General features: G+C 48.4%; 1 protein-coding gene across 1 annotated transcript; it reads right to left on the bottom strand.

The window, feature by feature from the left end:
* Positions 1-288: 288 nt before the first annotated feature.
* On the bottom strand, positions 289-27,624 carry ENDOD1 (endonuclease domain containing 1). The gene is made up of 2 exons (XM_021679069.2): positions 27,272-27,624; positions 289-4,508 (listed from the first exon to the last, which is right to left on the bottom strand). The coding sequence occupies exons 1-2, from the start codon at positions 27,569-27,571 to the stop codon at positions 3,306-3,308; spliced, it is 1,503 nt and encodes a 500-aa protein (XP_021534744.2). The 5' UTR covers positions 27,572-27,624; the 3' UTR covers positions 289-3,305.

The following is a 27,624-nucleotide window of genomic DNA, read 5'->3' as shown; positions in this document are numbered from 1 at the left end:
AGCAGACTCCCGGCTGAGCCCAGGACCCTGAGATCATGACCTGAGCCGAAGGCAGATGCTTAACCCACTGAGCCACCCAGGTGCCCCAAAAACATTTATTAAAAACAAACCTAGATGTGAGCAGAAAACTGCTTGAATCGACGTGGATAAAGAAGAAAATGGGAAAAAATAAGAATCACAGGTAATCCCCAAAGCTCATTTCAACCATTAGGATTCTCCCCGTTTAGATATTTTGTGGTTAATAATATAGATAGGATGATATAGATGGATAGATAGAACGCTAATGAGTTGTCAACGATTACTTTATTGAGCATTGCAAGGTGCACAGCATTGTACATAGCCTGAAAATGTCAAGTTGACTTCCGTCACACCCTCTGTAAAGGCTTCCCTCATTTCCATGGTTTTGCAGGCTTTCTTCCTGTGCTCCAGGGAGCGCACTGCTAGGATTGTTCTTGCAGCGCTCACCATGCTGTGTTTCAGCTTTCAACTGCACCGTGTGTTCGCCCCACTAGATTTCTGAACTCCTCCAGGACGGGATCCACATATTGCTGATCTCTGCAACCTCGATGTTCAAATACAGATGAATGACGAGTGCTTCATTCTAGGTCTTTCTCCCAACTCCCTAGTCTGCGTTTAGGTGGAAGTGCTGATGGTGAGTGAGAAGCCAACATTCAAAAGGCACAATGGAAAAGAGGAGTGTCCAAAGGCATGGCTCATCCACAGACTAGAAATTAGCTCCATAATAATGAACAGTTGACCTCCCCAGGGCCTGAGAACATAACAGAGCCACAGAAAAATCTTCAAGCTACAGACAGTGTTCATCAGTCCAAATTGTCACCTCAAAGTGAAAGTAGCTTATGGGGGGGGGGGGGAGCAGTCCAGCCACCTGCTGGAGCCAGTTCCAGTAAATCAGGCTCAACTAACCCTATTGGTCCAGAGCGGATGGGCTCAGCCACCTCGCCTTAAGGATCTATCTTGCTTTATTACCCCTTCCCAGATTTCACAAAAGGCCACACAAGAATAAATAAATAAAACACTAAACAACTCGAAGTGAAAAAGAAGGCATTTCCAAGTGGCTCTCAAGAAGCAGTTTGGATGCCCTATTCCTTGCATGGTGCCAAGGGGTTCAAGCTGCCGTGGATGCCCTCTCTGGGCCTATCAGCATGAAAATACATACTGTGAGGGAACAAAGATTCTGTGGGGGGCAGGAAGCATGACGCTGTGCACGGATGGCTAATGGTTTCATCACTTGGGCTCAATCCATCCAATTGAGGAGTCAGGGCCTAGACTCTGTTTGATGGACGATGGAGAAAACCCAAGGAGGCAGCTGAGTAGTAACGCACACACCACATTATCTGACATCCCAGGTGTGATGGGACATGTGCAAAAGACCTTGGCTCCTGATTTGCCATGAGCCAGCAAAGAAACTAAAGGCAAGACTGGTGCCTCCCTGTGCCTCAGTTTCTTCATCAGTTGGGGGTTTGGCCAGACCATCTCTCTGGTTGCTTCGAAGATTCTCTTCCTTTCATCCAACAGGACTCTTGACCCCTCAGTACCAAGGCGAACCCTCACCCTTCCGTGAACCTCCACGCTGCTGAGATGAAGGGAAGGCCCACTACAGGGTCTCACTCACAAACAGAAGCATGGCTAAAAGACAGCTTAGGCTTCTTGGATAAATCTAGTGCATATCCCCTACCATGGACCAGTCTGGTGTTCATAATCCCCAATATTGTCTCACCAATTGACCTTCTACTTTGGGTGCAATTCAATTATTTTTCTGCAACATGGAACTCACTACACTCACATTTCTTGTCTACCAACCCACTGGAAGTATTATTTCTCTCCATTATTCTCTCCTTGTTGCCGTTCTGGATCCCAGGTGTTTACAACTAACTTTCAGATGAATGGTACTCTACCCCCCCCAAGGACAGTATTTTACACGTGGCCCATTTCTACCTCACGGCAACTCTTGAGGACACTCAGAAAAATCCAGATGATTCCATCTCAGCTGTGGAAGGTGGAACAAAGTTTGGAAGATACTGCTTTCTCTTTCAGGGCAAGATTTAAAATAAATTGATCAGAAAAATGGGGGTTAGCTCTCAAATCAAACTTGCATTAATGGGAGAGTTATGCTTTCTAACCTCAAACGCACTATAAAAGTAATTTCCTAAAACATGGTGATTCTTAATCAAGTTTATGCCTATATAAACATATATGGATATCGATTTTTTTTCTGAGATTGCTAGAATAGTTTTTTTTCTTTTGTGGCTCTTCTGTATACATTCATACCAAAACAATCATTTAAGGACAGAGGTCAAAGATTTTACTGTAATGGGTACTTGTCTGAAGAATAACAAAGACTGATCTAGAATGTTGGAGGATACAAATTTTCATATTAGCTAAATGTCAGTCTTTGAGTTCATTCTTGCCAGCCAGGGATTTAATATACATCAAGTTAATCCAAGCTTAGCTAAGGATGTTCTCAGACCTATAACACCTACTCAGAGCAGGGCTCTGACCCTTGCAATCTCTTCTTTATACCTGAGAGGACTGTGCTACACTGTTCAAAGGGCAAACAATTTGCCCTTGCATTCAAACTTTGTTATGCCACATTTAAAACAAAATGCTTATCATTACCTAAAAGAAAAATGCAGCAAAATTCATCTTGGGAGGAAAAAAGACAAAAAACAAAAAACCCAAGCAACCTTACAGGTCCTTGGAAGCCATGGAAAGCTCAGGGATATTAGCAAATTCTTTATCCCTAAGAAAGTTATTTCAACAGGGAAGCATGTCTGCACCTCACCAAGGTCAGATGAGTTGGAGAGAAAGAGAAACAAATGAAAATGAATCGACCAACAGCATTTATATAGGTCTTGCCTTACATCTCATAACAGAAACAAGATTCCTTTCCCATTCTCTCTGAAACTCTTTGGATTAAGGTTGTCTTCTTCCTAATTCTTCCCTTCTCTGTAATTCCTAGTTATCACAAATGAACACCAGCGTATCTCAGGCAGTCCATCTAGTAGCAAAGTGAAGAAAGATTCTAATGGTTTGGAAGTTTGCCCATATCCCACAGATGACCTACACATAATCCCACTCTCAACATCCCTCTTTGCTCAAGTCTAAATTATACCATCTTCTTTTGCAAAAACATGCAAATACCCCTACCAAAGGCCAAGATATAATGGTAATTGACAGTGAACAGAAACCCATTGTAAAGACAAAATATTCCAGCTTTCTCTATTTAAAAAAAAAAAAAAAAATCAAATTCACTGTAACTGGACCCTCCTAGTTTTTTTTGAGTTCTATAACTCCCCCGAATTGTCAAAAGTAACCCTGTAGCCAATCCTCTTGCAGATACTAAAAATAACCTGAAACAGGCTACCCATAGTGCCAAAAGCAGCATCAAAGAGCAGAGAGATGGTGCCACCAAGGCCCACTGCAATGTCCTTGCACACAATCGGAACCGCGCTTATGGTGTGCATGGGGAAAGTGGCCAAGTCCACGAGGACTCGGACCGGAATGCCCAGAACGCGGCAAATGGCCTTCAGCAGACAACAAAGGATCCGGAGAATGGCCCTGATGATTCTGACCATGACTTTGAGTACCTTCCAGGGAATGCTCGCCAACTCTTCCCCAATGGCCAAGAAGTATGAGATGGTGGCTGAACCCAAGCGGTAAAGGCAACTTTCTAGGCCGTTAAACACCTGCTTGGTAACAAACCACAGGACATATATAACGTTCTTCAGGATGCCTACGGCAGCGTAATAAAGTAACTGGAAAAGCCTGATGACGGGGGTGGCGAGGAAGCTCCTCAACCTGCCCAAAAAGCTCCTCCTCTCCTCAGATGGCTCTGGAGGTAGCAGAGCTGACCCCTGGTCCTTGGTGCTGGAGAGGGGACGAGTGCCCTCTTTCGCCTGTACCGTTCGCTCTTCATCCTGGACTTGGTTAACCACTTCCAGGATTTTTTTCATTCTCTCCGTGTCCTGTTCGGTTTCGCCACAGTTGTCCCGGAAGAGCTGGGGGTTGAACGGAAGCAGCTTCTCGAGCTCTCTCACCATCACGTCCTCTATGACGTCACCGTCCTGGGCGTGCTGGACAAAGCCCATGGCCCAGCCGCCCCCGGGCGCAGCGCAGCAGGCTGCCAGCCAGACAAACGCAGGGATGGTCACTCTGTCCTTCAGTCTGTGGTCTGAGGGCACAGCGCCTGTGATGATATACAGGTCTGCCCCGCTGCCACACTGCGGGGTCAGGGCCCGCTCCATCAGGCTGTTGAGATTCAGGTACCACCGCTCCTGGAAGGACGGGGCCATCGGAGCTGCGTTTGTGAGAGCGAACGTGGCCACTTCGAAATCCTTGCTAAGGGAGAACGGGTACAGCTGTCCTCTTTGGTAATCAGAGTCCAGGTAATCTGTACTCAGGGCTTGCTTGCTTCCCAGGCCACTCACAGAAGTGATGGCATCAGCTTCATCAATCACCTCCTCGAGGGGGCTGGTGGGGTCGTCGATCTGAAAGAAGAGAGCAAGTACTGAGATGCATCCTGTTCACTGGAGAGAGGGTGCACTGCAATCACTTGCACTCGAAGCCAAGGCTCTAGAGAAGTCCCTAGGGCATGAACCCTCCCAGCTCCCGGGTGTGGAAGGGCTTGGTTCTCTGGTGCACACACACATCATTCTAATATCCCAGGACCCTGGTGTTTGGAAGCAGGTGCCAAATAGGCTGTTTCCTATTCTACTCCCTGTGTACTCCGCCCCTCCTCTGTGCTAACAAACCCCCCTCAAACACACACATACACACAAACTGGGTATTCCATTATGAAGTCACTCTACCATATCATTTATAAGACATTAAATCCCAGGGTCTTATAATAGCCTGCTCACTGACCTCCACTGACAGACATGCCCATTATGATTCCTGCTTCCTGTCTTAAAACCAGTCTTTTAACCTATGACAAAACTTTCTTCTGCTCCCAGGCTGACGAGTATTTTAATGTCATGCATTAAAGAACCATCTGAATAGCTAAATAAAATCAGAATAACAGCTCCCTGTCACCACCACCCTTACTTAACTCTACAGAACAGCCCTGTGGGTCTTGGTAGCCTTCACTTTCTGAAGGAATGTCACCGTGTATGTAACTAAAATACCAAACTCACCTATGGGAAACTGGACTAAAAATAGTAAGAGTATTTGATTTAGAAAGTCTAATATATTCTTTGAAACATGGTCACGTAAAGGGCAGATGTATTTTTCCATGCTCTCTGCAGACAGTTTAATGATCTGGTTATTGCCATCATAGTAAATTACTGACAATGCCACACCCTGAAGACAAAAATATGCCTGTGACGTAAGACGTAATTTCAGATTACATTTCTGGGTTACACCTGCCCTTCTGCGAGCACCACTAATCTTACTCTTTGGTTTCCCAGCGGAACGTCTGGACGGAGGGACAGGTACAAAGCCCTCTCTGTGTACTCTCCCTCCCTCCTGACCTGGTCCCCCTGGGCAGCCCATGTCATTTGATACAGTTCCTGTGTTTAATGGAAAATTTTTTTCCTAATCACAACATGCTAAGTAGGTTTTAGAAAAATGAACTCTCTCCCTCCACCAGCATCCTGCCCCATAAATAATCTTATAATAAATTCCTTTTCGAATTCAGTACCAAGAAAAAAAATGGTTTCTCTCAGTGAGTTGGTCTCTATATCGGACAGTAAAAGCTATTTAAACCCATGGGGTTTCTTTTTGTTTTGGAATTAAATGAAAGCAGACTTTCAGTTTTCCTGCCAACATGCATGTAAGAAAAAGAGACTGATAGAAAATTGCAAAGGACAGCGCCTGGGTGGCTCAGTGGGTTAAGCGTCTGCCTTCGGCTCAGGTCATGATCCCGGAGTCCCCAGATGGAGCCCCACAAAGGGCTCCTTGCTCGGCGGGGAGTCTGCTTCTCCCTCTGCCCCTCACCCCACCCGTGCTCTCTTTCTCTCTCAAATAAATAAAATCTTAAAAAAAAAAAGAAGAAAATTGCAAAGGAGGACTGTAGGGGAAATAATCATCCATTCAACAATATTTATTGAGCATATATTACGTGTGACCAGTACTGTAGAAGGAAGCATTCGCATTGGTAACAACCACCACCCCCATCAACATTTCTTGAGCACCATATGCCGGGCACTCTTCTGAGAACTTCACATGTATTAAATCAGTAAGTGGCTATGCTAAGTCTTCACTCATTCAAGCTTACCCAAAAACTAGGTACTATGGTATTATCACCTTTTTTGATAAATGAAGACACTGAGGCACATCAAGATTAAGCAGCCTCTTCTAGGTCACAGTGAGGGGTGGCATCACCACACAAACATGGCAAGTCCAGCCCCATGGCTGGTGTCCTTAATCACTGCTTTATGTGCCTCAAAATAGGCCTTCACAAGAAGAAATGAACCATCTATTTGGGAAAACAAGACACAGATACAAAGTTAAATAGGAAGCCAAGAGAAAGATAACAGTGTCATGCAGGTTACCCTAAATGCTGAATAAGTGATACAAAGAAAAAGAGCACACGAATTTCAAAGGAAGGAAGGGCACCATGAATGCAGTCATGGATGATGTCTCACTTCTTGGAGAAGACAGAAGCTGAGGTGGGATTAGAAGGATGTGCAAGACTTCGATAAATGTAGAGACACAGAAAGGTCAGTAAGGCTTAACAAGACTTCTACACCAAGGCATGGGGGCAGAGACCAGCAGCCTGTGAAAAGGGGATTCTTTCTCTCTCTCTTTTTAAGACTTATTTATTTATTTGAGAGGGGACAGGGCAGGGAGAAAGAGAGAATCTCCAGCAGACTCCCTGCTGAGCACGGAGCCGGAAATGGGGCTCGATCTCACGACCCTGAGATCACAACCTGAGCTGAAGTCAAGAGTCGGATACTCAACCGACTGAGCCATCCAGGCGCCCCCGAAAACAGGATTCGAAGTAAGGAAAAGTGAAAAGCTGAATTGGAAAGGACAGCAGGAAGCAGAGTATAAATGATCTGATATACAGATAACTCATCATGGGATAATTATCACTACCAGTGAGTGCTCACTATGCACCAGGCACCACGGAAAATGCTCTACATAAAGCATCTTTTTAAATCCTAATAGGATCCCCATCACCTCAGATATGGCAAAAATTGTAAAGCAGGTTTGCAAAGGACTACAATTCAGAAAGCACTGCCCTGCTGCATTTACTCTTCACATAACCCTCTGGGCGAGGGATTATCTTCATTTGACGCACAGGAAAGTGAAAACTCACATAAGCAATGGATACAAGGTCACCCAATACGTAATATGGCAGGGCCAAGGTTTATAGCCAGCTTCTCAGACTCCAAAGCCCCAGCCCCGCGCCTCTGGGTGAGGAAGGGAGCACGAGAGCCCCAGGGTGGCCATGCTGGAGGACAGGTGGAGGACTAGAGACACCTGGGCGACACAGAGCCGCAGGAGAATCAGGCACCTGGGGTCACATCAGAAGTCAGGGGAGGAGAAAGCTTTGGCTAGAGAAGATCAACAGCGTGGCACCCGCCGCAGAGAAGAAAGGGAAGGATGGAGACAATGACCAAAGCCTTCGATGATTTGAGAATCCTTAGTGACACTTCAAAAGGCGATTTCCACTGAGGGTTCGGGAAGGAAGGCTGATGGTGAAAGTGACTGGATATGGGCAAGAGTGGACTGCAGACACAGACGGCTTGTTGAAGTCTTTAGGTAAAGGCAGGAGATGAGCAGGCCCTTCGCCGAGAAGCAGGGCTCCCAGGAATCAGCAAAGATGGTCTTCCAGCCCCCACACATGGCCCAGGGCCAGGGGCATCGGGAGGGTGGAGCTGCTGAGTCTCTGTGCGTGCAAGGACTTTTTTGGGGCTCGAAGGCATCTCAGGGGCATAGTGCCACTGAGCCCCGGCCCAGTCCCTGAGCGTTTCTGGGCTGCGAAGTCCATGCAAACCTTAGGGACCTGAGGCAGCCAGCGCAGATTTGCCACAGCGGAGTTTGTCACTGAGTGGGGAGGAGGAGCTATTTGTCGACAGTGACAATGGTCTGCAGAACTCGAACACGAAGCTTCAGCACTCGGCAGCAGTACTCTGCCCCCTTCTTTCCTCCTTCCTCTCGATCTCTTCTCAACTCCTCTGGTAGTTCACAAGCACCTTCTCTGTAGCAGTTCAGAGGCCTGGCAGGTACAGGGGAGACCCCTAAACCTCCTTCCCGGTATTAAGACTGCACAAGGATTTTGACGAGACAGATGACCCCACAGGGTCAGAAGACCAGAGGGTCCCAGCCAAGACCTCCAAGACCAGTTGGGGGAATGCGCCACGGGGCAAGAAAGTGGCAGCAGAGGGAGAGTATGTGTGTGCCCTGAGAGTGTGCACAGGCACAGAATGTTCCAGAACACACAGCTGCACAGAGGCTTTGCAGAGGGGTGGGATGCCAGGTGAGGAGGAGGGGAAGGTGGGAGACGCTCATAACTAGTCACCAGGATTAGTTTTAAAGAGCACACACAATGGATCCAGCAGAAAGAGATATCGGGGTGGGGGGATGGAGGTGTCTGCATGTGGAGATCGGGCTCCTGTGCATTTGCTTCTTATATTTTTACAGACTGCAAGTTCCACAGACACCGGGATCGCCTCATACTTTCGCCTGCCTAAAACACGATGAAGATGCTGCATATGGTAGGTTCTAGGTAGGTGGTGGCTGATTAGTATGCTGGTGATCACGAGCACTGACAGCACAGCGGGGTGGGACAGCAAAGGGAATGCTACTGGGAGCACGTGGAGAGGAGTCAGCCGGGATGAGAGAACCTCTGCTGAGAACACAGGGGAAGAGGAAAGGGTCCGTGGGGAGCTGGGATTGGTGAGTCCTCTGCCATCACTGGGGACACGGAGGCAGAGCCTAGGGAAGTCTGCAAGCTCTGGAGGTCAATGTGCCGGGGAATTCAGGAGAGAGGCAAGGAAAGATGCTGGAAAGAAAGGGAGGCTCCGTAGAGGCCAGCCAGGATTAATGGGACAGGCCAGCTCTGCTTAGGCCAGGATTGTCATTTTTGTACTTATTTTACCCACAGCCACGACCCATACTCCAAGAACAGGTTCAGAAACAGGATGAAAGGGGCAGGGGGGCCTTGGCATCAGAGGCCAGGTGGGCAGGGGCCAACGGTGGTAGGTGACAGCTACGGGCACTGCTCATGAAGAGACTGAGTGTGTGCGGGTGAGGAGCAGGACAGGCTCAGGGGACGTGGACCAGGGGTCATCTAGGAGGATCATCAAAACAGTTATAAAACTTTGCAGTGATTTGGGAAGAGTGGAGTTTCCTCCCCCGGGAGAATCTGAAGCTGGGGCTAGATAGGCACTTGCGGGGCTGCTTCAGATACGATCCTATCATCAGGAGAGACCTAGTGGGCTCCTACCTAACTGGGGACAAAGAGGCTATTTCGTTTGGGGAGTTGTTTTATTTTCAACAAGAGCTAAGTCATCGAATGGGCTGACCCGTTGGTGTTCCAATTGTTTCTGCCCTGAATTATGACAGACACACACACACACACACACACACACACACACTTACACACAGACACTGAAAAGATGCTATCATCCCACTACCCATCATGGAACAGTCAGAGGGCCCCTCCTACAGGGAACAGTTGGAACATCAGATGATCTTATCAGACCTGGAGCTGGCTAACGCAAACAGGCCCTCTCCACAGTCGCACACGGGAGAATAAACTAGACCTGAGGCCTTGGGTGAATCCTGAGAGAATGCACTCACCACGGAAAATACCCAGCTTGAGGAAAGTGCTGCCTTTCAGAAAAGGAGCAGGAGGCTGGTGGGACCACGAGAGCAGATGAAGGGTATTTGAGGAGGAATAACCCATAAGGCCTTGCAGCTCTCGGGGAAAGGAAGAAACAGAGTTCCGACCCACCCACTGAAGAGAGAGAGAAAAAAAAAACCTCCCTGTTTGGCATCCAAAATATTCTTTATCCTCTTGGGAATAGAAACAGCTTTAGAAGACTTAGCAGGATTTTTTTTTTTAATTTTAATTCTTTTTCTTTTCTTTTCTTTCTTTTTTTTTGAAGGAGAAATGCAGGGCTTTCCACTTCCTGACCAGCCCTTCAGCACTCAGGCGGGCTTCCTGGTCCTCTTGGCCTTCCTCCCCGTGAATCACCCTTCCTCTGGGCCCCCAGGGCCACTCACACACCTTCCTGTGGCGGGGCACAGCAGGCATTTCCACCTCCGGCCGCTGTGCGCCCTGTAGGTGCCCAGCATGGGTCCCCCGACCCCAGAGGTGCGAAGGCAACCCGGTGAAGGGTTCTCTCCTAAGTCAGAGGATGACGGAGCAGAAGAAAGAATACGAGGCTGTTCCAATTCCATCTCAGACTTTTCTTTGTCTTGGAAATTAAAAAAAAAAAAAAGTCAATAAAAGGGAGGGATTAAAAAAATGCACAAACCCTGAACAGCAATACCTGCTGGGAGGGGAGGCCTGAGGGGAGGCCAGCCGGTGGCCTCGGTGGCCTCGGTGGCCTCGGGGACAAACTCCCCACGGGACTCCTCTGGCTGCTCCTTCTCCTACAAAGCGCCAAGTTTCAAACTCCTTCTGGGAGCCTACAGAAGTATGCCGACTCCTTTAAGACCTTTCCAGAAGTGCAGTACCTTCTCAGGTTACATCATCCCTGCTCTTCTTGGTTTCCTTCCCCGTTACTCACTGAAGCCTGTTTTCCACTCTCTACTCTGCTTTCTTTTCCAGAGCAATTATTCTTAGCATGTGACTGTGTGGTACAGAATTCCGAAAAGTCTGTTAAGCTGAGACATTTCCATTTCTAATTTTTTCCACCTTCTGGGTTCAGACCAGATTAGCGGTGCTCAGGTCCGGCTGCAGGTCAGAATCACCTGGGTGCTTTAAATAAAATATGTCCAAGCCTCACCCCGGACCAATGAAATAGGAATTCAGGGGTCGGGAGAGGGCTAGGAATCAGGATGTTTTTAAAGTTCTCCTGATGACTCTAAATTGAGAACCCACTAGGCTAGATCTTTATCAGATTCTCTTTTATCTCATCAGTCTCTGGTGGAATTAACTCCTGCCCAGATGGCCACTACCAGAAATTAGTGATGTCCCCTTAAATTAGTTTTCAAAATTCAGTTTATATTAGAAGCACCTTGGTCCTTGTTAAAAATGCAGATTCTTGTGCATCACCCCAGAGCTATATTCCGTAGGTGTGGAGTGGGGCTCAGAAGTGCATTTTTCCCACCATCCCAGGTGAGGCTGATGCGGGGTGGGGGGGCTCCATGAACCCCACACCTAAAAACAAATGTTTAAATCACCTTTGGGTAGTGCCCCCGCCGGGCTTAAGTGATTCACATGATACTTGTGATTTGTGAGAGCATTATCCACAAACTGCAAGAGCTCCAATGATAACACCAAGGGAGAGAACAGAGGATTATAGGGCCATTTAAGTCTGCCTCCTATCGGACCAGTGAGTATTCTGATCATAAACATGTGTAAACGTGGATTTCCTGCCTTATTCATATATGGAATGAGAAGTCCATTTTTGCTATGTATACTCTTTTGAGCGTATCTCACTAGTCTAACATCTTTGATAGAATCCTATATTTCCTGGGTAAATGACAAACAGGCATATTTGTAAGTCCCCCCCCAACACACAAAACTCCTCCAATCTCTTCATTCAAATCTTCCCTTACATTCAACCAAAATAGGCCAATCTGTCCCCAACCATGTGAGTTACATGGATGTCATGTGAATGCTTCCCTGGTTCCCTCTGCACCTGTGACCTCAGGGGTGGGGGTGGCGGCACCTCCACCATTCCTCCCCGCTCCTTGCCTTCCACCTGGGTGCTCGGGCCCAGCCCCAGCCTCACAGCCTCCCATGCTGGGTGGTCCCCTTTGGCCTCCCAGATCCATTCTCCACTCTTCTCCGCCCTGCTCTGTGCCCCAGGAGGCTGACTTCTAGGGACCACATCATCTGAGCTCTCGTGCCCTCTGGCTCAGCCAGGGGGGAGGTGGGGGAGACAGCGACGGGAGTATTTATTCTTTTGCTCTCCCTCCAGCCGGCTGCTGCGCTTCCAGCTCTGGCTGAGTTTTTCTGCCATCATGGCTCCCACCAGGCTCCCACCTGACCCCACAGCTTGGGATGGTGACAGCTTCCTGTAAAAATGGCTGGGCCCTAGCAGCTTTACCATATCTTGTCAACTCCCTTAATTCTCTGTAAATAATTTCTTCATTCAATTCTGTTGGTTAAGCTACTTTGAGAGTTCCATCCAGTTTCCTGCCAGGACCCTGGTTGATAGAACCTTCAGTGAGTGCTTTCCCGAGATCGCAACTCACCCAGTCCTGGGAGATTAATTGCACCCTGGGGCCTTCGTGGCCTGAGTTACACACAGAGATGGTACAGAACCGGTTCTGCTGACTAGTGGAGGTCCCTTGAGAAGTCGAATATGGCTGCGCAGGCTGGACTCTCCCAGACCACCCCCAGCCATACCAGCCCTGGTCGGTCAGTATGCTATAGTTAACTTCCATTTTTAAATTAACTATTTCAGATACTATCTCTGGAAGAGCAGCACTTCTTACCACACGATCCCCTCCTACCCACCTCCTTGCCAGTCACATCGGGCCAGCAAGCAGTCAGATGGCTCTCTCCCGGGTTTTCAATCCAAGAAACTCAGAGACTGCCAACAATCAGAGTGTGAAGGCTGCCATGTGCAGTTTAGGGCTGGGAGCGAGGTTGACCCATGGGAAAGCAGGAAAACCCTTAAAAGATCAGGAGGGTAGGATAAAGACCCTGAAGACTGTGAGACCATTTGGCTTCTAGAAGTTTCCCAGCTCTGGTTCCTTGGAGGCCTGTGTGTACCTCGGTTCCTATGTCTGTGAATCTACCAGTGATCTGTTACAACAGCCCTGCCCTTCACCTGAATAAGCTTGGGTAAGCGTGTGATTCATGCGCCAACTAGCCTGAAGCAAGTCCCCTGTGGGAGTTGGGGCAGGAACCTTATAGGCATGGAACCTTCCAGACACCTGGATTAAATTTCAGGAGCAAATGAAGAGACAAGGCTCTCTTGGTTCCAGAAGTCTGGGAACAGACCGGAGGGGCACCCCATGGAGCAGAGAGAAGGAACTTCTACTGAGTTCCCCAACAAAGAATGTATCAATGGGCAAAGTAACATGGAGGACAGTGTACAAGCCACCGAACTCTGTGAAGAAGCTGAGGCCAGTCATAAGAAAAGCAGCAATGGAGGGGCGCCTGGGTGGCTCAGTCGGTTAAGCGACTGCCTTCGGCTCAGGTCATGATCCCAGGGTCCTGGGATCGAGCCTCGCATCGGGCTCCCTGCTCTGCGGGAGGCCTGCTTCTCCCTCTCCCATTCCCCTGCTTGTGTTCCCTCTCTCACTGTGTCTTTCTCTGTCAAATAAATAAATAAAATCTTTAAGAAAAAAAGAAAAAAGAAAAGTAGCAATGGAGCAGGAGTATGGGTTTTTGTTTGTAACCAGCTCAACAGTTTTATTACAGAAATCCAGGATTACACAGGACTTTAGAGTTGGCATTGGGACCCTTCTTTTTGCCAAAGGTGAGCACAACACTGACGAAGCACTGGTTTTGCATCTGCTTGGCCTCATCTGTCTTCTCCCATTTGGCCACCTGGAGAGTCTGACCTCTCACTTCCTCAGCACAGGCCAGGAAACGATTTGAGCAATAATACTGAGGCAAACATAGGAGCCTGGGGACCCTTAGCCTGGTTGTCTCCAAGGCAGGCATGGTCGGGGAAGCCAAGGGCACTTGTTCGTCCCACATGCTTAATATACACGTATTGAGTGCTCATGTTACAATGCAGAGGACCTTCTGCATACAGTGTGACACCGTCTTCCTTACTCCCCTGTGGAATAGGGACAATTTCTTAGCTCCATGTCACAGAGAGGGAACTGAGCTCCACGAAATTCAGTAACATTTCCAAGGTCACACAGCTGGTAAATGACAGAGTTAGGACTCAACCCAATTTTGTCCCTCTACAAGACCCACCTTCTCAACCACTCTGTGTGCTCGCTCAGTCCTTGCCCCCTCAGGCCTAACAGTCTAGTAGGAGAGAATTCAGTCACGGTCACGATCTGCCTTCCTGCCTTAAGTAACAAGACACCTGCGGGAAGGGACTGGGTCTTGTTCCAGGGCCAGGTCTGAGACTCCTATTTCTTGGCTTGGCGCTGAGAACTCAATAAACGGTTTTGATGTGGATGAGAATGGCAACACCGATCACAGTGTCCATCAACAACTGGATGTCAACTCCTCCACCCCTCCTTCTTTGCAATGCTGAAACTCTAGACCCACTGACCAGGAATATAAGTAAATGAGCAGATAATGAACAGGATGGACTTGTTTCAATCACTGCAAACCCCTATAATCCCACACCTACCTCTTAAACCCCAATTCACCGACAGAGAACAAATTTATGATACACCCTGGCCTCTGGTTGATTGTGATCACATTTATTACGTACGTAAATGGGAGGAAATACTCAGGGGCTGGACTGTGGCAAGAACGGAGGCACAGAATGGGACCCAGTACTGACAGCAGCAAAAACAAAAAAAAAAAAACAAAAAAAACAGTACCGCTCCTGGTCCGTGAGCAATATAACCACTGTCAACCCAATTACGGAGTCGCCCTCATCGGAAAACTGGGAAAGGCTCAAAGCCTGTCTCCACACAAACTGAGAGCTATAAGAAATAGCCTTCCTCTGAAGCCAACTGACAAATTTATCCTTCATTTTGAAGATCATTAGAGAAGGGGACCTGACAGCCCCTAAACCCTTTCCCACAGCATAGTAACTCTCGCTGTTGGGAAATGGCTTATTTGCTTCCAACCTAAACCCTCCTCGAACTATTAAATCTTACCCTGTGTCTTCAGCACAAAAAAGACAGCATGTACTTCTCAATGTTGTGTAATAAATATGATTTGAGGCTAGTAAATTCTGCCCTCAGGCAAAATCATTTCCATTTGTTCAAACTTTTCTCCTGGGTTTTATGAATGTCGTTTTGTTTTTGTTTTTTTTTAAGATTTTACTTATTTATTTGACAGAGAGAGACAGAGAGAGGGAGAGAGCACAAGCAGAGGGAGCGGCAAGCAGAGGGAGAGGGAGAAGCAGGCTCCCCGCTGAGCAGGAGCTCAATGTGGGGCTTGATCCCAAGACCCTGGGACCATGACCCAAGCCGAAGGCAGACACTTAACGGACTGAGCCACCCAGGCACCCTGAATGTCGCTAATCTTCAAGTTCTTCTAAATGTGAGACTATATGGCAGCAGGGCTTAGGAACAGAACCAGAATAGAAATGAGGAGACTGGTCAGCTCTGCCACTGACTGGCTTCCTCACATTGGGCAGGCCAGTGAGTCCCCCATAAGAGGACAAGGATCACCACTGCCCAGGAACACAGGAAGGGGCAAGAAGGTAAGATTATTTCAGGCCACCCATGAGTTATCTAGACACTGACTTGAATAAATATGATGAAGTAGACTTTGCATGTGAGGGCCCCAAGCATTCTGTCTTTTCTTTTCTTTTTTTTTTTTTTTTTAAAGATTTTATTTATTGATTTGAGAGAGAGAGAGAGCAAGAGCAGAGCAAGGGGCACAGGGAGAAGCATACTCCCTGCTGTGCAGAGAGCCACACATGGGGCTCCAGGATCATGACCTGAGCCGAAGGCAGACGCTTAACCGACTGAGCCACCCAGGTGCCCAGGCCTTCCATTTCTAAATCAAATAAATTATTTCTATTCATGTGCAAATTCACTCATCAAGAGCCCCTTCACTTTCCCACTCCATGGGTATGGTTAGCTGTGGCTTGGGGATCCAAAAGAGTGTTGAACCTTGTTGACTAGAATCAAGGGTCTGAGAGCCTATATGTGTCTCTATGTGAATAGAAATTTCTGGAATGTTGGGGCACCTGGGTGGCTCAGTCGTTAAGCGTCTGCCTTCGGCTCAGGTCATGATCCCAGGGTCCTGGGATCAAGTCCCACATCGGGCTCCCTGCTAGGCAGGAAGCCCGCTTCTCCCACTCCCCCTGCTTGTGTTCCTGCTCTCACGGTCTCTCTCTGTCAAATAAATAAATAAAATCTTAAAAAAAGAGAAATTTCTGGAATGTTAGCACATACACATACACAAACTGTAAAGGTTAGCTGTCTGTGAGAAATGAGATCCTTTTCTTTATAGACTTCTAAAATGCTCAAAAAATATTTTTACCATAAGCATATATTACTTTTCTAATTCTAAAAACCCTTAGTATTATAAATGATGGCCATTACTATACATTAAAAGGGTTAGTTGAAAATTGTCTGCAGGTCTAGATCTAGGACTGCTGGGCTGCAACAGGACTAGGATTGCCCACGTTTCAAATTTCACTGTTGCTGTTCAGTCCATATTTGCTAAGTGCTCCACACTGAGCAACATTTCTTCATCACTTATGAAATGCTGGCCTGAAGCAAGACCAGGGGCTGGCAAGCTACAGCCTGTGAAACTAAATCTGACCGACCACCACTTTTCATAAATAAAGTTCCCTTGGAACACAGCCACGTTCACGTTCATTCATTTATGTATTATTCTCTGGGGCTGTTTTTGTGTGAAAACAGCCCAGTTGAATAGTTGTGTCAGAGACTTTATGGCCAACAAAGCCTAAAATACTTCCTATTTGGCCATATACAGAAAAAGTGTGCTGGTCCTTGTGTTAGAGACTGAGGCTCAGACAGTGAGCAATGAGAGCCCTGCACCTTCCCTCGTGGAACTTCAAGTCTCACTGGGTGGCACTCAGTTACACAAATACATGTGTAACTGTGACACACTAGCAAAGAAAGGTGAGGTCTGGTGCTACTAGAGAGTATTCTGGGCAGTTGCCCTATTCTGGAATATCGTGGAAGACAATATGCAAAACAAAACAGCAGGTACATAGGTCCTTTGATGGGAATTAGGAAAACAGCGGCACCACCCTCATAGAAATGAGCCGAAGTGGCTGGAGGTAAAGGACTCGCAATGTGTGTGGCCCCAGGATAAGGCTGGGTGGGGAGTGGGAGATGCACATGCAGGACTCTGGACATCACGATAAGGACTCATCTTTATAAGAAGAGAAATGGGGAGCCCTGGAGGCTTTCCAGGAAGGCTGTTGGAGGCACGACGGGATTGATGATCTGAGAGGATTTCTCTGGCTTCCAAGGGGAGTAAGTTTAGAGATGTGGGTAGGAGGAATTAACCAGGGAGGAAGCTGTTTGCAGAGGCCTAGAGGAAGATGAAGGGAGCTTGGACCTCTGCATGCAGATGGCCGGGATCACAGGGGGGAGGTCTGTCCAATGAAGAAAGTGCAAGAGCAAGTTCATCAACCATCCCGAACAGTGCCCTTGGCCATGAAGGAGGCATCTGTCATCCTGGGTACCATGGTTCCAGATTACACTAGAGATACTCCAGAATGACAGAAGACTGACGGTGGTTCGTAAGCTCGCCTTTCCCTTCCCCAGGCTTCCGTGCATCCTGAGACTATAGTGGATGACCAGTCTTTCAGAAACATCAACGGTGGCCATTTCCTTACGTGGCCCTGTTCAGTCATGTGTCCTGGTCAATTCACTCAAAACACTGATGTGATATGGGTCAACTTCTTCCCTCAGTTATAAATATTAAAATGATGATAAGGGGACTTCCTGAAACCAATGCTACCATCTCCCAGACATAGCGGGAAGGCTCATTTACCAAGCTGGGTGAATGCCAGGTTACCTAGGACGTAAGGGCAAAGGTAAGAATGTGCACTGGGGAGAGGATGTCAGTTTACTAACAGTCATAAAGGAAAAAGGAATTTCTGTCCTTTCAAGGACGTGGGGTGTGCTGAGTTGGAGAGAAGGTCCTCTCCTGGTCCCAAAGCAGGGTGTATGACATTACCGGGGTATGAAGTTTCAGAATGTGCTGGGTTCAGCTGCCTTTCCTACTCTGGGGAACCAGGCTGGGGGCATTGGAGGGACTCTTGAGCTCTCTAGGCTGAAGGATGGATGAGTGGGTCCTCCCTCTCTGTTCCAGAGGTGGGGCTCTGGAGGGTGTGCTTTGCTTGCACCGCCCCCCCTGCCCCGGGGCAGCTGGCACCTGGTCAGGAGCTGGGCTCTCCTCAGGCTCATGCATGGCACCCAGCCCACTTCCAGCAGCAACAGCTCCACACCCCCACAGATGCAAGAGCCCTCCCTTATGCTGGCCACACTCACTGAGACGCAAGGGACAATACTTGTTGCCAGACAGAGTTTTTAGATGATCCCCCCCCCCCCCCCCCCCACCAACCCTATGGAGAATGTCTGTCTGCCTAATGGCCATGGGCAGTGCTCACGATGGATCTACGGATCGGAACAGAGCACGACTGCAAAAGGGAGCCAACAGCACCCTCCGCCCAGCACAGCGCTTACGGCTCCAGTAACCTGCCGTGGTTTCAGCACGAGTGTGCACCTGGAGGCCGTGAGCGTCCACGGTCATCGGTACGCGGCCGTGGGGCTGGGAACATGCTCTGGTCTATGAAGTCCTGATAAAGGAATCTGTGAGCTTTGCAAAGAGGAGCTTCACTCAGGAGAGGGAAATAGGAACTCCCCCGTACGTTAACGGGTTTGCTAAGAGAGGCAACTCCATGGGCTCTCTGATATCAGTCCCACGCTTCCTAGCTGTGTGAGCATGGAGGAGTAACCCACCCTCTCTGTGCCTCAGGAGCCTCCTCTGTCCAAGGAGGATAATGACAGCCCTATTTCCTATGGCTGCCCTGAGGATTACATGAGCTCACATGTGAATCAGGCCTGGAAGAGCGCCCAGGGTGGTAAGTAAGCACGAGTGAGCACCATCCTTCAGCCCTACCTGAAGCTCCGCAGAACACCGAGAGGCATCTCGTACTTAGCACGTCTAACACTCCTTCTCCGGGATCCTCGTCTTATTCACAGCAACCCCATTCTTCCAGTTGTTCTGGCCAAAGTCCCCGGGGTTGTCTGCCACTCCTCCCGTTCTCTCATTCTTGGCTCTCCCTTCAAATTATACCCAGAACTAGACCGCCACCCCCAGTGGTCCAAGCCTCCACCGCCTCTTGCCAGATATTGAAAGCTCCCATCTGGCCTCTCTGCTTCTGCCTTTGAACCCACATGGTCTGTTCTCAACGCAGCGGCCAAAGTGATCCTATTAAAATGTAAGTCAGAACACGTCAAACCCCACCCCCCAAAGTCGGCAGAGTGGCGTCCCATCCCACATGGAGTAAAAGCCAAATCCCTTACAAACAGCCCAGAAGCCCTACATGGTCTGCTATCTCCCACCCCATCTCTCTGACCTCATCTTCTGCCTCTCTCCTCATTAATCCTTCTTGTGCCACATTGGCCTCTTCCTCAAACATGAGGAACACTCCTGCCTCAGGGCCTTTGCACTTACTGTTCTCCCTGCCTGGAACATCCTTCCCCCAGATACCTGCATGACTGGCTTTGTCCCTTCCTTCAGGTTTGTACACAAAGTCACCTCCACAGTGATACTTTCCCTGAAAACCCTTTGAAAACTTCACCTTTTCCCTGATAGCTCATATCCTCCTGCCTTGCTTTACTTTTCTTCTTAGCACTTTCACTATTTAACATGTTATGTTTTTTATTTATTTTATCACCTGTGTCCTCTGTTAGATAGTAAGCTCCACGAGAGAAGGTATTTTTGTCTGTTTGATTCACTGCTCCATTCCCAGGGCCTAGAACAGTGCCTGATACACAGCAGATGCTCCAGTAAATATTTGTTGACTTGGGGAATTCATTGATAGAGGACCCAGGGCCTTATTAAAGCATTAGGCGTTCCTGCCAACTGAAACTCAATCAAAACTCAAAACCAATCATCCCTAAAATTAAGGTACAAGTCGACTGGAACATGTAATTTAACTTTTATTTTCAAACACTATTTCAGCCACCTGTTTACTCTGCAAAATGAAATGTGCGCATATTTTTCATCTTGATTCAAAGTATAGGATGTCCTCAGCCTGACCTCTTTGGATGGAGCCACACTCTGTCCAGCACTGGGTCAATAGAAGCATGACTGGAATACTAATGGTGCTTCTATTTTTGGTTCACGCCATGAGTCAGTTTCTTTTCTATTTCTCCTTCCTTTCAGTGGCTAACTAGATATATCAACAGGCAACAAATTATGGCTGCCACAGATGCCACGTTCCATGGGGCCGATAGGTTACGTGGCCACTCTGGAGACATGATATACAATTGAAGGGGAACCATACTCTTGAATGAACAGTAATTCTAGGAGAAAGACCAGATCACAGGAAGCGAAAGCTACTGGCGAATGGGAGGATTTATTTTCTCATATTCTTACTTGTTAAAAGTTTCACTGACAGTTTAAAAGGAAGAGAAATCTGAAACCCAAAGAATAAAATCTTTATTCAGGGAAAGCTCCATTGAATCACCATGAACTCATAACTGAGCTAAGAATAATCTGAAGCCGAGATTTTCAGAATGGCCCATTCCAAAGCAAAGCCACAAATCATCCAAAGAACTAGATGAATTCAGTAAAATAAAAATAAACTAACAACCCTAGTCAGTCAATTTGGAATCTGGAGAGAAAATACGAACACTGTCACTAGAAGACCTCACACTCGAGTAGAAAGGAGAGTAAGAGCTTGGGAATCGGGCAGCCATAACTTCCAATCCAGGCTCTGCATCTAGCAGCTGTGTTACCATGGGTAAGTGGCTTCACCACTCTGAAGCTCAGTTTCTTAAACTATAAAACATGGATCACAATATCTAGTTATATGAATGGGTTAATTTGTGAAGACCCTTGTCCATAGTGAGGGAATCAGTAAATGACATCTCCTTCCCTGGACTGTCCAAACTTCAGTCTGAACTGAAAGAATGGTGTACAGCGATGTCACCCCTGAACTGTTTCAGGACGAAAGGGCCCTAAAATGTTCTGCCAATGTAGGGCAAGTCCCTTAACTTGCTCCTGAGAATGACCACAAATCAAACAGAAACACTGAATTCAAAGAGGAAGAAAAACCTAGAAGAGGAGAAAAATGCAAGGAAAGAGAGCCTAAGTGACTTCTGTTTTTGCTATGTGCACCCCAGTGAGGAAGAAATTGTGAGTGATTGACTTTGGAATCATCCCTTTGAGTCAGCCGCTTCCCAGACTTACCCAGACTCAGTGCCATAGCTCACTATTTGTTTTGTGACAACACACCTCTTGGTGACTCAGGACAAGGAGGGTGGAGGTATCTCTGGCACCAATTTTATTTTTGTTCTTTCAATCACCTAAATCCATCCATTCATCCATCTATCCATTCAGTCCCTCACCAAAGCTCTTTCTAAGCACCTGTTGTATGATATGAAATATATGCCTAGTGTTTGAGAAGATACACAGATGGTTTACATTTTAAGAGAGCTGTAGAATTGTAAGAGTCACCTGTCTAATCCAACATTCCATTTGTGTGTATTTGTGTATGTCTTACACCTATTATATTATGTGACTCTTGATCTCGGGGGTCATGGGTTCAGGCCCCACATTGGGCACAGAGCTTACTTAAAAAAATTTTTAAAAAATTTTAAAGGTAATAAAAAAGGGGGGCTGACTCAGTCAGCAGAGCACGCGACTCTTGATCTCAGGGTTGTGAGTTCAAGGCCTATGGTGGGTGTACAACTTATATATATTTGTTTAATGTAATAACACCAGGGCACCTGGGTGGCTCAGTCAGTTAAGCGTCCAACTCTTGATTTCAGCTCAGGTCGTAATCTTGGGGTCATGAGATCGAGTCCCAAGTCAGGCTCTACACTGTGCGTGAAGCCTGCTTGGGATTTCCTCTCTCCCTCTGCCCCCACCCCCCGCACTCTCTCTAAAAAAAAAAAAAAAAAAAAAAAAAGTACTAATACCTGTTAGAGTAAGACCTTAGTAAAGTAGACACATTAATATTTCCTAAGACCTTACCAGATTCCAGGTACCATGCTACAGGTTTATGTGTGTTACTTTGGTCATTTGTCACAACCACTACATGAAATTAAATACTGTTGTTGCCTCTAATGAACAGATGAGAAAAACAGGACTGGAAGAATTTAAGGTCACCATAGCCTATAAGCAGCAGAGCAGGAGGTCTGAATTCAAGTCTCCTAACTAGAAAGTATGTATCAGAATTGTCCTGTTTGCTGCACAGGGATTTAGGTGTATGATGTCTTCGATGTATCTGTTCTCTGACACAATGACAAAGGGACTGATGTTAGAATAAAGGCCTGTCTAAAAGTTTCAGGGTGTGTGTAGGCGAGAAGCCACTGATAGAAATTAAAGATCCAGAACTTAATCAAGGTTCTAACTTGTGATCACTGTTCACAGGCATTGACTAGGATTTGAAATATGGCCTCATGGGCGCTTTAGGACAATGCTTTTGTAGTTAACCAGAATCTACCCTTCATTCCAGAGCCACTGGCACCTAAGCAACATTTATGTGGCCAAATTTGTGCTCCCACTTGCCCTACTAACTATTGGAACGAGAAATGAAGTAGAAATTAAGATCCCCATATAAAAGATGAGAATTAAAAACCTATGGCCATTAATGCAGTGGATTCCCTATGAAGTCAAAGAATCTCCATGATATATTCAAAGAGCACTGGACTAAGAGCAAATAGTCATGAGTTCAAATCCAAGCTGTGTGACCCTGGGCACATCACTTAACCCCTCTGAGCCCATTTCCTCATCTCTACAGTGAAGACAATGACATCTACCTCAGAGTATTTTTGTAAGATTAAAGAAGTGTAAGCTGAATGCGAAGCCAGATACGTTCAGCATTCATCTTTATAAAATGGTAGAGTCTTCTATGATGGCCTCCAGCATGAACTGACAATGCACTTTGGTAACGCATCCCTTAGACTTCACTCAAAAATTCTTCCATTAAATGGAAAGGAATTGAGAGACTAAAAGGTTTGAGGGTCCCTGTACTAAACCAGAACCCAGTTCTCAGGTCTCTGAAGTCTTGACTAGAAACCTTCTAAAGCATCTCCACCATGCTAATGGGGGAACATTTTCTCACCTTTTTTGCCTTTTCCCCATTCTCTATTTATTTATTTACTTATTTATTAAGATTTTATTTATTTATCTATTTGACAGAGAGAGAGAGAGCATGAGCAGGGGGGAGGGCAAGGGGAGCGGGAGAAGCAGGCTCCCCGCTGAGCAAGGAGCCTGATGTAGGACTTGATCCCAGGACCCCGGGATCATGACCTAAGCCAAAGGCAGACATTTAACCAACTGAGCCACCCAGGCACCCCCCATTCTCAATTTAAAGGTGACCACACATTCCACATAAAACCTACAAAAGCCTGCTGTTTTCTCTGCTTCCTCCAGAGTTCTCCTTCTGTCCCTCAGAAGATTCCATTTAAATTCTTCCAGTGTGGGTGGACATGGGATCCTGTGTCTGACACCAAAGAGCTATTGTCCAGAGAAGAGATCCAAATCATTTGGGGTCATTCCAAAGGCCAGAGCTGGGACTAATGGGGTGGACTTAGAAGAAGGTTCCAGCTCTGCATATGGAACATGATTGTATGAGCGGCTGCTGGCCAGCTATGGGGCAAGCCTCTGAAGCAGTATATGTCCCAGCAGGAAAGCTCAAGCAGAGCATCGCACCCGCTGCTGCCTGACCTAGCTCAACAGCAAATTATTTTATTCAACCCTTGTCGAGAGACTCTCTGTGTCCCCGGAACTAGTGACATAAGCATGATGAGTGAGGTGCAGCGTTCACCTCTCAGGGTCACATTGAGGAGACTGACACACAAGCAGGTAATTATAAAACAATGTGGGCAGGGATGCCTGGGGGGGCTCAGTCGGTTGAGCGTCTGCCTTTGGCTCTGGTGATGATCCCGGGGTCCTGGGATCGAGCCCCACATTGGGCTCCCTGCTCAGTGGGGAGCCTGCTTCTCCCTCTGCCTGCCACTCCCCCTGTTCATATTCTCTCTCCCTCTCTCTCTCTGACAAATAAATAAATCTAAAAAAAACAAACAATGAGGGGAGTACAAAAAAGAAAGAAATTATCAGAGTACTGAGCCGTGGAGCTAAATCAGGTGTGCAGTTCTTTCTAGAAGAGATGGTACCTCGGCAGGCTTAAAGGATGGAGGAGGGGAAGAAGTGAGGGGCAAGACGGGGCAGTACAGAAAGGGGATTCGGGGCAAAAGGATTGAGCATGAGGACAGAAGCAGAAGTGACAAACAGTACAGTTTCTGAGAGGCATGCCTGGCAGCGGGATAATGCTAGAACATAAAATGTGAGGGCGTGGAGGAGTGAGAACCAAGGCTGGAGCTGGAGACAGGAGCCAGGATGTGGAGAGCCTTGTTAAACTGCATCCTGCAGGATAAACTTGGTCCGGTAGGTGTTGGACAGCCAACACCTAGAGGTTTTAAGCTCAAGAGTGACTAAGTTTCTGTGATCTTCAATTTTGGTGTTTTTTCCCAAGGGAAACTGCAGGACAGCTGTGAAAGCTGCTGAACTGGGCTGAGGGAGCCCCCAGGGCCAGCACAGCCCTGCCTGACTCATCGCACAAAGCAAGCACTGAGCTCCTTTGGCCTCCCGCCTCTTCCTTCCCTGTCTGCTGGGCCTCTTGGTAAAGCTGACTTCAAAAAAAGGTGATGTGGGCACAAGGCAGCTCAGCATTACAAAGTGCTCTGAAGAAGTCCACAGTTAGCCCTGAGTGGGGACCTTGGCTGGGAGGCAGGCCTTGGGATGCAGGCTGCAGGGGAGGCGGGGGGGGGGGGTGTCAGGTTTGCTGCAGTGTGCTCCAGAACCCGCCTGCATCTCATCTTGCAGCTTTTCCTCCCTCTCTCCTTCCACCCCTCCTTCCTGATATCCTCTGGCTCCTGACTGAGTCTGGGGTAGGAAGGAGGCGGACATGAGCCCATCGTGCGGGGGAAAAGCATCAGCCACTGCCACCATTCTGACCTCCCCAGCTGGGAATTCAATGGCCTCCTGTCCTTTTCTAAACCACTGTTCATCTCCCCTCTCAAGCTGCCATTTGGAACAATGTCCCCCCTCCCTCCCCATCCTCTTTTACCTCCCCAGTGCCATTCCTCATTTCCTGCCCCCAGGGGCCCAGGGTCTCCTGTGCCTCTGTAACTTGGTTCTACCCCCAAAACTTACTCCTTTGTGACTCCTTCTGTAACTGCATCAATGGCTCTGCCTCACGAAGCCTTCCTTGATTATTCCTTCATACCTGTCCTCTCCCTTCCGTTATCCCCCTCTGTTTGCAACACTTGAGCAGACTGTCACCTACATACTTCTACTAGTTCAGGAGCTCCAACCACTCCCCATGCACTAATCCCTGAATGTGCATTTCTCACTTTTGGTGTTCCCTCCAAAACATCAGGAGGCTTGGAATGTCCTCCTCCTCTGTCTCTCTTCTGAACTCTCTGCTTCCGCCTCCAGGCACAACACAAATGTCACCCTGACCCCAAGGCTTTCCCCTCTCACCTCCAAGAGAGATCAAATCTAATAGGACTTTGTTTACCTTTATGAAAGTATAGGCTTTGCTTATGTCCTAATAATAGGTAGGACTTATGTGCCAGGCATCTCTCAGAGAATTTTATATAGTAACTCATTTAATCCTCAAGGCCACCCTGTTATTAGCTCCAGGATAGCCTGCCCAAGTTTACAGCTCATCAATAAAAACATTCTCGAACCCACATTGCTTGGCTCTAATCAGTTGTTTTGCTCCTCTCCACCGGGCAGCCTTCTTCACCTGCACACCAGGAAGCCTTGGAGTCCAAGAGCTACCCTCTCTTCTCCTGGTTCCCTATGTGCCTGGCACCCAGCAGGTGATTACTAAATGTGCTCTGAATTCAATGGAAATCTAGCACGCATTCCTGTGTCTTCCTCACTCGTATGTTCTGTCTCCTTGAGCCGTCCAGAAGATCCTCAAGGAGAAAGGCCTAGGTCATCTGTTCTTGACAGGCCCACAATCGTGATGTATAATGAATTGCGGGATACGCAGAGAGCTTGAGGGGTGCGGCTGGGGACAAACTAATTGTAGATTAATATATGTCTTACATGTGTACAGTTTACAAAGGCTTTTTCACACATGCCTGATCTCCTAGGTCCTGACATCAAGGAGACAGCTATGGATTGGACGCGGACAGGAAGAGAAGACTGAGGTGCAAGATGACGTGAGTCCCGGCCAAGCTCCCAGAGCTAGAAATACCTGGATGACATACAGGGATTACAACCCAGGGCTCGGAATGAAGCACCTGAAAGCCACAGTCTGTTCACCCATATGGTTTTAGCCAGCTTTGGCCATCAGGAGTGGGTGGGCTCAGTGAATAGCTCTGCCCCCTGCCAAGGTGGTCTTGACGGCTGGGACAGGCACGGGATACGGTGGGAGGAGGCAGGTGAGAGGCGGAGAACACACCCAAGGGGAGCCTGGCTGGGTCTGCAGAGAGGAGGCCAGCTTCGCAGAGGTGGGGCAGGATGCATTAAGGCAGGTTCAGCAGGGCCTCTGGGGACCTTCTGCAGTGTTTGGTCACCCTCGCCAGCCAGTACAGAACACTCACAACATGGTTTCCAAGTGGTCTGATAATACAGATATGAAGAGTCGGGTAAAACTAGTTTGCCCTTCCCACTAGCTGGAGATAGTCAGTTTCCCTACTATTTCTAACTATCCCATGGCATTTCTAAAACTATGTACCTTGATTGTCCTAACTCAACAGAACTTCAGGTCGAATTTACTCCATGTCCTGTGCACAAGGGGTTTTCAGGCTCAGGTGGCCTCTGCAGAAGAGCAGCTTTTCCATAAGTAGAAAGGGCAGTGAACCTCTAAGCCAAAACACCTGCCCCAACTTACCAGCTGGGCAGACTTCCACAAGTCTCTTCACTCCCTGGGCCTTGATCGCCCCTTCTGTAAAATGGGCACGAAAACGCCCACCCACCTACCCGGGGGGGCCCAAAGAACTATGGCAACGACCTGCGCCAAGGCCTGTGGGCTCCCAGCCTAGGCTTTCCGCTGATCTGAACTGTCCATCTCACGCTCCTCACCGGTCAGGAAATGAATGAGACACCGCAGACGTCTACCCCGAAATGTAGGGGAGAACCACCTCCCACTGGGGACCGCGGGGCCCCCGCGGCTTAAGCGGAGGCTCGCGGATCGCCAAGCCCCGGCTGCGGCTTAGACAGGGGTGCGGCGGGGTGGCTCGGAAACCCGGGGTTCCTGACCTGGCCCCGAAGGCGCGGGGGCTGCCTTTCCCCGCCCCCGGGGGCCAGCCCCGCGCCCGGGCTCGGGCTCAGCTCGCTCACCTGCGGCTCCACCAGCCAGCGGGGCTGGGCGCCGGCGGCCGCGGGGCGCGCGGCGCGGAACGCCGAGTACACGGGGATGCGGTCCCGGCGGCTGTACAGGGTGGCGAAACGCTCGGCGCCCTCGAAGCGCTGACAGACCTTCACGTGGGCCTCGGCCGCCAGCCCCGCAGGCGGGGTCCCGGCGTAGAAGAACCGGTCGCATTCGCCGAAGCCGGCTTCCTCCTCGCCCACGAGCCGGCCTTCCAGCAGCCCGGCCAGGGCGAGGAGGCTGCCCAGCACGAGGCAGCGCGCGGGCCGCATGGCGGCCTCTGCGGGCGCGGCGGGCCGAGCGGCGGCTGGGGCGGGGTGGGGGG

Source organism: Neomonachus schauinslandi, chromosome 11 (genome assembly GCF_002201575.2).
Source record: "Neomonachus schauinslandi chromosome 11, ASM220157v2, whole genome shotgun sequence".
NCBI lineage: Eukaryota > Metazoa > Chordata > Mammalia > Carnivora > Phocidae > Neomonachus > Neomonachus schauinslandi.
Note: the sequence above shows the minus strand (reverse complement) of the source record. Positions and strands in the feature narration are given on the sequence as shown.

Coding starts and splice junctions, on each gene's coding strand:
- ENDOD1 (XM_021679069.2), bottom strand. CDS start 27,571: ATGCGGCCCGCGCGCTGCCTCGTGCTGGGCAGCCTCCTCGCCCTGGCC. Junction 4,509..27,271: donor GCTGGCTGGTGGAGCCGCAG/GTGAGCGAGCTG, acceptor CTCTTCTTTCAG/ATCGACGACCCCACCAGCCC.